Below are 12,270 nucleotides of genomic sequence, written 5' to 3' on the forward strand. Positions count from 1 at the left end.
CCAAGCTTTACCATATCACTTGACAAATCGTACTGCCTTCCATTACTTCACATCATTTTGGGTCGACGTTCGACATTTCCTCTATGTCGAGCTCCTCCAGCACTATTTCTCAATTGAGTATAACAGTGAAGGGCCTACCAGAAAAAAAGCTGGCCCAGAATTCAGGCTACTCATGTTCTTGTTTCACGCTTTCGAAAGCCCTGGTGCCGGAGCCATAGGTATAGCATGGAAAAACAATTGAGGCCCTTGGATGTGATGGGTGCGGTTCTAAACGGTCGGAAGGAACCAGCATCATCCTTACATTGCAGACTGAGACATATAATATGATAAGTTATTAACAAACAACTTGCCTGTCCACAGGTCCCAAATATATATATGGTAATTCACTAGGCGGAGGGCTTCCACTCCGCAAGCCACTCCTTCATGTACATTAATGCTGCGTCCTGCACGGCGGCGATTGACGGGTCATCAAAGCCAATTAGCGTGAACATGTCTGACGCGTGGAATCCATCGCCCTCATAGATCGGCATGCTGGTAGTGTTAGCCTTGTTCAGCCCATCAGCAGACACAGTTGCCTCGCGCCAAGGGTCACGTAGGCCGTTGGCAAAGAAGAGACGTGGAATATCCACGTCCCAACCATCGTACATTCTGTTGGTCTTTGCTATGGTAGGCTCAGGTGGAGAGGCGAAGGCTTGAGGGAACATATTGACGCATTGGCGCTGACGATTATGTTGATAAAAGTCATATTTTGAATGTAATATACGTACCTCGTCGTAAATGGGTTGGAGGATGTGGCTCACGATCGCAGGCTGGCCTTCAGGAGGGCCAACTTGGTAGAATCCGATTTGGTTGCACCTGGAAAGGTTTGTCAGATTAGATATTGATTTGAAAGAGAATACATACACCATCCAGGTCCACGACCTGTCGGCGTTATCCACGGTAACATTAGTCCAGTAGGACTGGCTCGTGTTATACGTCCCAATACAGGTCCTAACGTCGCCATCAGCCAATACGTACAGCACTACATTTTAGGGATACGCACTCGGCATCCCGGTCGTTACAGACTTCACCATCCAGTTTAGCCATGCCAATCGAAAATCAAACGAGCTGCTTACCATGGTTGTAGTATGTGGTATTCCAAAATTTACCCCAAGAATAGATGGCGTTTTCAAGTCCCCATCCTTCAGGTCCGGCATTGACACCATCCTTGACCTCGAGTGCATCACAGAAATCGAAGAACAGTGTTCCTGGGTCGGCATGAGGCTGTAGAGCTTGCCATTCAAACAGGTTGTATTGAACTGTTGGTCAGAGCAGAGTCAGTTAAGAGCAGCTGATCAATAGGATCGTCAGAAGAGACATCCAATGTAAGAATTTGGGAAAGGAGAAACTCGTAACCAAAACGGGGAACATAACTTGAATAAAATTATCGTGCGTTGAACACAAGATGAACTAAATTAGATGTTGCGCGAATCAGAACGCGTGTGGACCATGCTATCGGTTTCACAGAAAGATGAAGACTGAAGAAGGGACAAGGACGACTCACGTGCATAGGCGAAATCGTCTACGTGTACAAGACCGCCAAGACCAAATGCTTCTTTGAGCGTCTGTATTCCAGCGGTGTCATTCACCACGTACATCCGATCCAGGTGTGCAATCACTGCCTCTACATCGGAAGAACAATTTCGTGGCATATAATCGCGAATCGGGGTAAAATAGGCATAATAGTCACTGTTTTTGTCGAGAAGAGACCGAATGACCACGTTGAATGCGGAGCGAATGATGTTTCAAGGAAGGAGAAGCGTTTCGTCACGTCAATGGGAGATGGGCGGTGACGGCAATAAAACTGACATACGTGATTGTCTCCACGACGGCAGAAGATGCATATCCAGCCCAGAAAATTCCCGGTTTGCTTTGAGTCGATCACCATGCTGAAACAACAATATCCAATATTGATACTCACTTGACCATCGTCCAACTGGTGAGGGCTCCTGAGTAGCTTCCTCCCACCAGTACCCATGGAGCCTGACCTGGCTTCACAGCATCACCCCCAGGCATCGGAAGGTCGGCCGTGGTGGCGAAATACACGAGATCATCAATGGCCTGCTGGATGGTGAGGAGAGCGAGAGATTGCGACGTGAGGTTGTCGTATGGATTGGACTCGCCAAAGAAACGATGTTCGATGATAACGACTGCACCTTTTTGTTGTTGAGCAATGAGGCCATTGATGGTGTAATTGGTGACAAAGCTTTGGTAACCTGAAAACAAAGTACTTGATATAAAGTCGCAAATAAAGGATAGTGAACTAACCAGACGATGCATCATCTTCTCCAGGCGTCATCAAGATAATGGGACCACCTTCGATGCATCATGTTGACATCCCATGAAGCGCACCTCAATCATCGGGACATACCAGGCTCATAAAACTCCCAGTTCATCCAGTATCGCTGCTGGAAGGTTCCGAGGCCTGGATCATTGTGGTCGATGAGCTGGTCGAAATAATAGATGGTCTTAATGTCTGGGAGTGCTGTGCCATTCGGCGAAGTGACGAGACGTTCTGGCGCTGAGAATTTTGGAAGAGAAGGCCTGCCACGGAGCATTGCATTAGGGATAGCCGCTCGGGCGACACCTGCAAGTAGGAGCAACATAATAGCCCGCATCATGTCGAGCTTTGATCGCAAGGATGGGACTTACACAATATGATCATGGTGGATGAAAGACTTTATATGTAGCCATAGCATCGAGATGAAGTCGCTGATACATGTACTACTCGCTTGGTATGAGAATTAATGGGACGAAGCTGCAGGGTCACGATTCGGGTTGCTTAACGGCGTAATGTGCCCGGCTTGAATTTAGTGAAAGAATCGTTACGTAGTATGGATTTACCGCTGGCATTTGCTCAGCGGTCGCATTCAAAGTTGCAGCTCGCATGGCTGGATACATAGTTGTCAATTTTGGCAATATAATGGTGCCTGCTGATGGAAATTTGGAAGCTTGCCGCTTGAATGAGGAAATGCCAGCGTGCCCTGCGACTTGGATGAGGTCTTCGTCAATGTTTTGATAAGTTTAACTGTCTGCTCACTTCGGTTGGCTGACGGAGTGGTAGTCGTGCTTCTGGATGTCTTAATTACACGTTTTATGACCTTGGTAACTCCGTATAATACTATCACTGGCAGGTTCTAGGGAACATGCGCCTAAGTATGATGACGAAGAGGACGGGACAGCCTACAAACGAGGAGAAGAAGAAGCGCGAGTAGAAGAGGGCGACCAAAAGATGTAAAGCGACGGTGTTGACAAAGCCTCACCTCACCAGACATATTTTGAGTGCTTTGCGGCATGGTCGTCGTCGACGGCAGGGAGGTTGACTACGTGTGTCCTGGAGTAAGTGGGCCTTCCAGGAGCATGTGTTTATGTAATTAGGCCCCGCTCGGCAACTAATTTACACACTTCATAATAAACTCGTGACCAGCCTGGCGTATACCTATACCACGGATGCCCCATCAAAAATCTCACCATCTCAATTTGACGCATAGTCAGACTGGTTACGAGTCTACACGCTTCATGCAAGTGCCAGATAGTCGTTCCTCTAGACTTCCTGCATGAAAGACCCCGAATCCACACGTCAAGGTGTTAACAATGGGTTAATTTGACCTCGCGAAAGGTGACTGCAAATCAGTAGTGTTGATTTTCCCGGGTCCAAATTCACCATAAGCTACTATGATACTTCCGAGTCCTCGACGATGCCCTGAAAAGGTTTTTATTTAATGCGAGTCAGTCATACTCTTACCCGTAGTTCCAGGTGCACAGGGGGCGGACGGCTGGTTAGTCTTGTGGCACCCGACCAGGACATTAGATCGCATGTGTAGAATCAACCTACCCACACCAGCCAGGCCCATGATCGAGCCGTATCATCCACGAACCACGCAGGATTTTACAGGGATAGTAAATGTTATCTAGCAATGAATTTCAAGAACACGGATTTATGATCGGGCTTGCCCACACACACTTACATCCGCTGTCCGCCCGCTGTGTAAAATATTCATCAGTTGGTTCATCCTTATTAACGTGTGTCAATTGTCACTCATCATGAGTTGCATACGTGGTACTTCGCGAATGACCGCGAATTGATTTATGAAGTTGTTGGTCGGCCATTGGATGGTGTCTTCCGGCCCACGGTAATCGCGTCAGAGTATTTGTGGGCGAATGATGCGTTAATATACCATGGGGCGCTGTTGCGCAGGTCCAGTTTTAGCTACCATGACGGTGTCAAGGATGTTCCCTGCTCCCGCTTGGTATCTATCATTCATTCCGAGCCCGGTACTTTTCTCGAAAACCCACAATACTGAAAGGAGATCGACATATATTCAGCTGTGGGATGCACAGAACTTGTCGCATGTAGTAGAATTTGATGACAGTTGTTGCAATACTGCTACCAGTAGATATGGAGGTCGGGTCAGATGAGAATGGCCAAAACTACTTGAGGCACCAGGAGCAAGGCGTAGCGACTAAGTCGAGGGTCGAGCAAAGGCGGGAAGTATGGGATCACGAAAAAGAAGCGCTGCATATCATAAATGCGCCGGAGAAGGTGAATAATTTCGCAGTGCTAGTGGTAGAACGCTACATCGTGATAAAACACCGACCTGTATATCGTGGGCTTCAACATTTCGAACCTTGCAAAATGTCAATCAAAAGCGGATCGAGAATTCCACAGCGCTCAAGATTCTGTTCAACATATTCTAGAGGCTGAAATGGTCTTCACGGTGTGTTACTTAGATGAGAGCCACCCAAGCTCGATCCACTGTCCACAAACACAGGTCATGATTATTTCAGAGGCCCATAACATGGCGCCACCCCACCTATATAGTTTATGAAACTATTCCCGTAAAACAGACATCGCTGAACACATGCGAGAAGTCATTTACCAGACGCGCTGCTGTAGCACGTGTACATGAGACGGTTGCGACACTGATGTTGAATCACTACCGGGAAGCGATGGCGGCATCAATTCGACTTTGGGTAGGACGGTACATCAGGAAAGGGCAACGATGTGAGTTGAACCCATGTGTAGTGGTGCGGGAAGTTACTTCGTCGAGAAAGACACCCATGATAACGGGGAACGTCATAGAACAGCCTCACGGGTGTCTAATGCAACATGAGGTAGTTTGAAGCTGTGAATGAGGATCCGAGTCCTCGCACCTCTGCGGTTTAGAGCAAGACGCCCATAGTCTCCACAACAAGCCCACTTGGACCGTTTTAAATACCGTCGGGGTCTACCGGAGTGGCGGATGACGCAGTGCAGCCCATCTTTCCGATGACCACACGTTTGAAGGTCATAACCGCAGTCGCAGTCTTCCTAGATGGGCCCCGCTTGATCACAGGGTTGTATGACAAGACGGTTTGTCTGTGGGACTTGCAGAGCGACATTGTGGTGAAGTTGATGAAGCGGCGGCGGAGTGGGGGGTATCAGGAGACAAGGAATCGATAGCAAGTAGTGACCTCATCGAAGAGCTTAGCACCTGGAATGGAAACAGTGGCCTAACGGCTGCCGCGAGAGCTCGCAAAGTTGGTGGAATGTGATTATCGTATTGCACCAGTGCAGAATTCCGATGAGGCAGAATTTGGGAGAGGGTAGCAGATGAGAAAGACAGAAACTAGTTCCAAAAGTTAGCGAAACTGAGGACAGGATTGAGGGACAAACTGAGCGCGGAAGAAAGGTGCGACACCCTCGAAAAATATCTCCACAAAGCCCGCCACAAAAAGCGTCTTGGAAGGCGGAAACTCCGTAGAGTTCTTCGTAATAGAACTAGTGGCGGTTTGGGACGCGAGAAGCGAGATTTTCAGCTACAATGTGCATCTGATGCGCACGCACCTTGGGAGTCGAAGGGATGATTGGTGTGATACTACCCTGAGCTACATGGATCCCAGTTGCGTGAGACGTGTGTAACGACGTACGCGCGAAGTGATTGTTCGCGATGCACTAGACCAACAGTTCCACATGATAAACAGTCCATGATTCACGTAGCTTCGCAGAACAGATAGCGATCGTAACATTCGACGGGCCTTGAGCACTAGCAGCCAGATTTTGGGGGACCGGCTGTACTGTATACCAATTCGAGACGAGGTCATGCATTTTCAAAGCTGTAGAGATACAAGTTGGAGCCATGGGCAGAGGCGCAGGGTTCTTGAGGAAGGCGCAGATGATAACAGGAAGCATTCTTGCTGCAACCTTAATGGAAGTGTGGGGGCGAACAGCCTCCTATAGTAATGTCTTGGGCGTCTATTAAAACACGAGGCAGGTTAATGTGGTGAAATAGAGTATTCTCTATGGCTTAGAGCAAGACACTCACCATCCTTCCACCCAAGCTCACCTTGACCGTCCAACACAATCAACCCCCAATAAAATGTCGCAGCTCATTACAAGCACCACATCTGATCGAGAGTTTAAAGATCATGAGAGCACCATTACCGCATTCATGGTTTTCCCCGATAGACGACGTATGGTCACGGGCTCGGAAGACAAGACGCTTCGTCTATGGGATTTGAAGACAGGTGTTGTGTTGAAGAAGATGGAGGGGCATCGGAACAGGGTGCATGTGTTGGCAGTATCACCAGATGGGAAAATGATAGCAAGCGGTAGTTGGAAAGAGGTCATCGCCTGGCACGGAGAAACTGGGGAATCTCTGGCCCAACTTGAAGCTTCCGAAACCCACTCCGAACCAGTCACCTGGCTAGAATTTTCTCCTGATGGTACGGTGCTGGTCAGCAGTGCTTCATACTCCAGTACGACGCTGTGCAGTAGTACGACGCTGTGGAGTACGACGACATGGCAACCACAAGGAAACCCAATCGATTTCGATATAATGCTCGACGTCTTCTGCGTTCGGTATTCGCCGTCTGGCGAACTTCTCGCCACTGCGGGTTTCAATGATATCGTAATTTATAATTCAAGCACAAGGGAACGCGTCGCTCACTTCAAGATGGGTTCACAATCCAATCCCTGTTCCACTTCCCTACACGATGGCTCACTCGTGTGGACGCCTGATGGAACTCGCCTTCTCTCAGCGGGTGATGATCACAACTCCATAATGGAGTGGGATGCATCGACCTGGAAGCAAGTCGGTAATCCCTGGATGGGCCATACTTGCAAGGTCAACAACATTGTCATTAATCCTGCTGGCACACTCGTCGCATCCGCCGCATTTGCTGACATGCAAGTCCGCCTCTGGCTGCTCTCAGATCGACAAACCATTGCCATCTTCCAGCACGAATCATGCTTTGCGCAATGTCTCGCGTTTTCCATGTACGGCAAGCGCATCATGATTCTCAGCAGGAGTTTGAAATTGGGTCACAGTACGATGATATCAGAGTGGGCTGTACCAAAGGACATCGATTTAGAGGCATGTTTCCATATTAAACTCTCAGTAATACCGCAATTCGAGCTCGCTCCATGCCTCAGATCCTCAGCATCGGCACGACCGTCCGCAGGGCATGCACCACAGGAGACTTGTCTACTGCTGAACAGCTACTCACGCAACAAATAAACGCCGATCCTGATGATGACATCTCATATGCCAACCGCTCATTTGTTATGGCACGTAAACACCAATGGGACCAAGCGCTTCAGGATGCAATCAAGGTGAGATATACTAACCCATCATGAATCCCTTACTAACTTTTATCATGACATAGTCTCTCTGCATTCGGCCTTCCTTGACAGGCTATATTTCCAAGGGGATCGCCCTCAGCGGAAAAGGCCATGTCCAGGATTCCGTTGAAGCTTTCGACCTCGCATTCACATTTGCGAACGAAGATTCAAGAATTATTCATTTCCTTCACCTAATTAAGGCACGATAACCGTTTCTTACATACTCTGTGCTTCATTACGGTTTTCAGGTTATGACTGTTTTTAATGTGGATGAACATGAAGAGGCACCTATCCGCATCCGAGAGCGAGCTGCTGCTTGTCCGAATGATGATACTCTTGCATATATGGTCGTCGAAGTGAGTATGACGTCCTTAACCCCACCTTCGTGCACTAAAACTGAAACTTCGCACATCAGGCATATCTGTATGTTCGACTTGGAAACAAGGCCACGGATGATGCGCGTTACAACGAAGCCGCCGATCACTTCACTGCAGCTGTCAACACCAGCGCTTCCTCATCTATGACCGCCATTCACTATATATACGAGGACTTGGTGGTGGTCCGTTGACGTGATTTGTTCCAGCTTGCTTTTCATGCTGAATTCCGTGCTTTTTACAGCTCTTCGGATGGAACATGAAGTCCTTGTGGATGGCTGCAAGCCAGAAACGGTGTCATGCACTCCTTCTGGCAGGTAGACTCCGAGAATCCGCCGAATCACACCGATACGTGATGGATACGAGCGACGAAACTACGAAGAACAGCTGCCTTGAATGGTCTACTGGCAAGTCTTCAGTCATAACACTCGCAGAATCATCCTCACTCGCATGTCACTCAGCTTTCAAGCAAGAATGCAGAACACTCTGTGTTACAGATGGAGATGCTGCTCGCACTGCGAGTGATTGTGACACGGCTATTGACTTATATTTGGTAGCGATCGGCCTGGACTCTGCATCCGACACTATCTTTGCAAATAGGAACAAGGTAAAGTTGGAAAAAACGCTATGGAAGGAAGCACTTCTCAATGCACAGAAGGTGCAATGGCGTCTATTGTTTCGTAATCAATGCTTATTGTGGTATAGGCGGTCGAACTCAACGATACGAGCGACAAACCTATAAACGCCGGCTGCCTTGATTGGGTCACTGGTAAGTCTTCAGTCGTGTCACCCAGAGAATCATCCTCACTCGCATGTCACTCAGCTTTCAAGCAAGAATGCAGGACAATCTGTGCTACCAACGGGGACGCTGCTCTCGCTGAGAGCGATTACGACAGGGCTATTGACCTATACTCGACTGTGATCGACATGGATCCTACATCCGATGCCCTTTTTTCAAATCGTAGTAAGGCAAAGTTGGGGAAAATGCTATGGAAGGAAGCACTTCTCGATGCGCAAAAGGTGCGACAGCGGCATCTATTGTTTCGTAACCAATGCTTATTGTGGTCGTACATAGGTCATCGAACTCAACCCTTCGTCCTATCTTGGATACGATTTGAAGCACGCAGCGCTTCATGGTGCAAAACGCTACGACGAAGCGATCCAGGCCTTCCAAACCATGCTCTCTAAATTGGGCAATGCTCATGACACTCAGACACTCAGTAAGCCCCTGATGACACATGCATCAACACACTAACTCTTTGTCCAGAGCTGCGCCAGCAGTATATCAGACCTTGTGAAGCAGAACGTGCTATTCGAGAGGTCATTGACGCTCAAATCGACACTGCCCCGCTCCGTGTACTTAACACCGCCACTGGGCTCTTATGCGATCGAGGGGCGCTGATAAGCGACTTCACGACGAGCACAGAGTACAAGGAGCTTTGGTCGTCAACAACGACTCATGCAGACCTCTCAACGAAGCGCATCGAAGAAGTAGTTGCGACATACTTCAGTTACGCAATGCTATCACATAGGTGGGGGGGAAAAGAGCCGCTGCTGCAGGACATACAGCGCAAGGTCGTGTACGACTTGGAACCAGTTGACGGAATCACGAAGTTGCAGTCATTCTGTGGAATTGCTCGTTCTGCGGGGTATCGCTGGGCGTGGAGCGACACATGCTGTATCGACCAGAATAACAATGTCGAGCTCCAACGCTCGGTCAACTCCATGTTTCTCTGGTATCGCCACTCATCTCTTACGGTCGTCTACCTGTCGGATGTTACGCCTTTGTCGCAGTCCGGCGCACTTGCAAACAGTGTTTGGAACACGCGAGGATGGACCTTTCAAGAATTCCTCGCTTCTAAAGTCATTCTCTTTTATCAGAAAGACTGGATGTTATATCTCGATGACCGCTCTCATAATCACAAGGAATGTGCTGCGATCATGCAGGAGTTGCAGGATGCAACTGGCATAGATCGACAGACTCTCGTCTCCTTCCGCCCAGGGATGAGTGGCGCCCGAGATAGACTTCAATGGGCATCGACACGCATTACTACATTGCCGGAGGATGTTGCGTACTCCTTGTTTGGCATCTTCGGCGTCCACCTACCTGTAATTTATGGCGAGAAGAAGGAAAATGCACTTGGGCGTCTCCTACAGGAGATTGTTGGTCGGTCGGGGGACATTACTGTCTTGGACTGGGTCGGACAATCATCCGAGTTTAATAGTTGTCTTCCGGCCGACATTACCTCATACGCAGCTTCGCCACGTACTATGCCATCTTTGTCGGAAGATGAGATTCAGACTGCGGTCTCCTCGCTGCGAAATGCCATGCCTATGGATGCGGCTTCGAAATTTTATGACCGGCTTGAACAGCTAAGCCCTCCTCGCTTCACAAACTGCAGACTCCATCTCCCTTGTATCACATTTCACGTCACAGAAGTCAGACGGAGGCGTGGTCCAGCCCAGGGAACTCCTTTCACATATGGAGTCAAGGCAAACGGGCTTCGCGACCTGCTGATCACCACGGAAGAGACACTAGTTCAGTTCTCGCGGGCAAAGCCTACTCGACAGACCTTCCTGCTTGTCCGCCCATGGAATCATTGTCTTCTTGAACTGCCCGACTTCTCAGAGACGGTACCTGCTATTGGAGATGATGCGGAGAGCATAGGAGATTGGTCTGAGCCCGAGTCTCCGTTGGACGACTCTGACGAGTCGCCCGACGGTTCGCCTGGAGAAGAGGAGCTGGGTGATTCGGATTCTTACTCACGGGCGTTGTGATTGATCGTTCGCCTTGGACAGCCTTTCGGCGCATTTTTGCTAGCACAGCAGCGTGGAAGAGAATACAAGAGAATCGCGTCAGATCAAGATATCATTGCACAAGCCAAAGACGTGGCTTCTGTTCACAGCATGATGGATGTCAGGACCCTAGAGGTTTTGTAGTCGTATGTTTTTCTTGAATTTTCTGAGCAGTTTTCGTTTGTAAATTGACGACGATACTCGGTGTATAGCATCATACTCCTTCATACATACCATAGTTTCCTTAAAAACAAGCACCACTTCTCTGTCCCGCACTATTAATGCCCCTTCATCCTTCTCCACGCCTAAGTACCTGCGTGGATTCTCCGGTTTACGCTCTAAAACAAGAATGTGCAACTCCTCGCAACTCCTGATGTTTGTTGACGTGCAGAAATCCCTTGATTATTCTACTTATTCGCAATAGCGTCATGTCCATGGGCAACTTCAGATACTCGTATCTTATCAAGTTTCAACCGGAAATATTTAGCGAACACAAGCCTCCATTAAATTCTATAGACTTCAGAGGGAGTTTGTGCATATTTGGCAAGAGCCTTTGAGTTCAATAAGCACAAACACCACGTTGAGCTTCAACATTCAGTTAAATGCCAATTCAACGCTGCTTTCAACAAGTTTGTGTCCTTCACCCAACTCAACCAATATGTCTACAGCACATACCTTCCAGTCCCCCTCCGTCACACTCGAAAAAGGCGCGTACCGCATGCGCGCACCACACAGTACCCGTCCAGGTTCTTCCCTCAGCCAAAGCATAATGAGCGCGAAACAGCCTCCACTTCAGTCGTTGCACTCGCAAAACAGAAAGCTCGCAGTCCTCGTAGGCATACTGGCTTTCGCGTCAATCACGTGCTTTTTCATCGCGTATTACCTATTCACCACGAGGTTCGCAACCTCGTCCCCACTCCCGCTCCGTGCTGACGACGTCCCCAAAGCAAACATGTCCCTGCCAACCGCTCATGATGCGCAGAGCAAGTACCTGTCGTACTTCCCACATAGCGGTCTGCATAACCAACGCATAGCACTCGAAAACGCGCTCGTACTCGCTAAACTCCTTAATCGTACACTTCTTGTTCCTTTCCTCCGGCTCGGAAAGCCCATTCGCTATGTTTCATTTGAAAAGCTCAAACGTTTTCTTGCTCTCGGCTCAAAAGTTGGGCTGGAACACTGCCCTCTCGTCCCTGCAGGTGTTGTTACTCCCGACGAATGTGAAGGATACGATGAGTGGACGCAGGTTCCGTGGCAGTGGGTTATTGATCTGCACGCGGTAGGGGAGGCAATCGGAGTAGAGATGGTGCAGTGGGACGGGAGCGCTGAGTGGATGACAAAGTTGAATATCTTTGACGCAGATACGTTGACGCTACACGACACTGGGCCGTACGATTTCCGGTTCTTGGACACCCTTGATGATGTATCACCCACGCGGGACAAATATCAATATTCCAT

At 48.8% G+C, this 12,270-nt stretch overlaps 3 protein-coding genes across 3 annotated transcripts; 2 read left to right on the plus strand and 1 right to left on the minus strand.

The window, feature by feature from the left end:
* Nucleotides 1-386: 386 nt before the first annotated feature.
* Nucleotides 387-2,645, minus strand: EDB91DRAFT_1250981 (peptidase S28; the record flags this gene model as incomplete). The annotated part of the gene is made up of 10 exons (XM_041323304.1): nucleotides 387-719; nucleotides 768-855; nucleotides 904-990; nucleotides 1,043-1,064; nucleotides 1,116-1,298; nucleotides 1,544-1,728; nucleotides 1,853-1,909; nucleotides 1,961-2,255; nucleotides 2,308-2,355; nucleotides 2,411-2,645. 10 exons carry the CDS (start codon nucleotides 2,643-2,645, stop codon nucleotides 387-389), a joined length of 1,533 nt encoding a protein of 510 aa, XP_041174794.1.
* A 4,402-nt stretch (nucleotides 2,646-7,047) lies between these two features.
* EDB91DRAFT_589691 (uncharacterized protein) lies at nucleotides 7,048-10,969 on the plus strand. Its single transcript, XM_041327804.1, has 8 exons — nucleotides 7,048-7,633; nucleotides 7,687-7,842; nucleotides 7,891-7,998; nucleotides 8,058-8,201; nucleotides 8,261-8,423; nucleotides 8,840-9,036; nucleotides 9,092-9,236; nucleotides 9,284-10,969. The coding sequence occupies exons 1-8, from the start codon at nucleotides 7,445-7,447 to the stop codon at nucleotides 10,792-10,794; spliced, it is 2,613 nt and encodes an 870-aa protein (XP_041174795.1). The 5' UTR covers nucleotides 7,048-7,444; the 3' UTR covers nucleotides 10,795-10,969.
* A 427-nt stretch (nucleotides 10,970-11,396) lies between these two features.
* EDB91DRAFT_589715 (uncharacterized protein) lies at nucleotides 11,397-12,270 on the plus strand (the record flags this gene model as incomplete). Its single annotated transcript, XM_041327805.1, has 1 exon — nucleotides 11,397-12,270. A coding segment is annotated over exon 1 (800 nt), but the record flags the coding sequence as incomplete, so codon positions are not given.

Source organism: Suillus paluster, assembly GCF_016628075.1.
Source record: "Suillus paluster strain FC165 chromosome Unknown EDB91scaffold_48, whole genome shotgun sequence".
NCBI classification, from domain to species: Eukaryota; Fungi; Basidiomycota; class Agaricomycetes; order Boletales; family Suillaceae; genus Suillus; species Suillus paluster.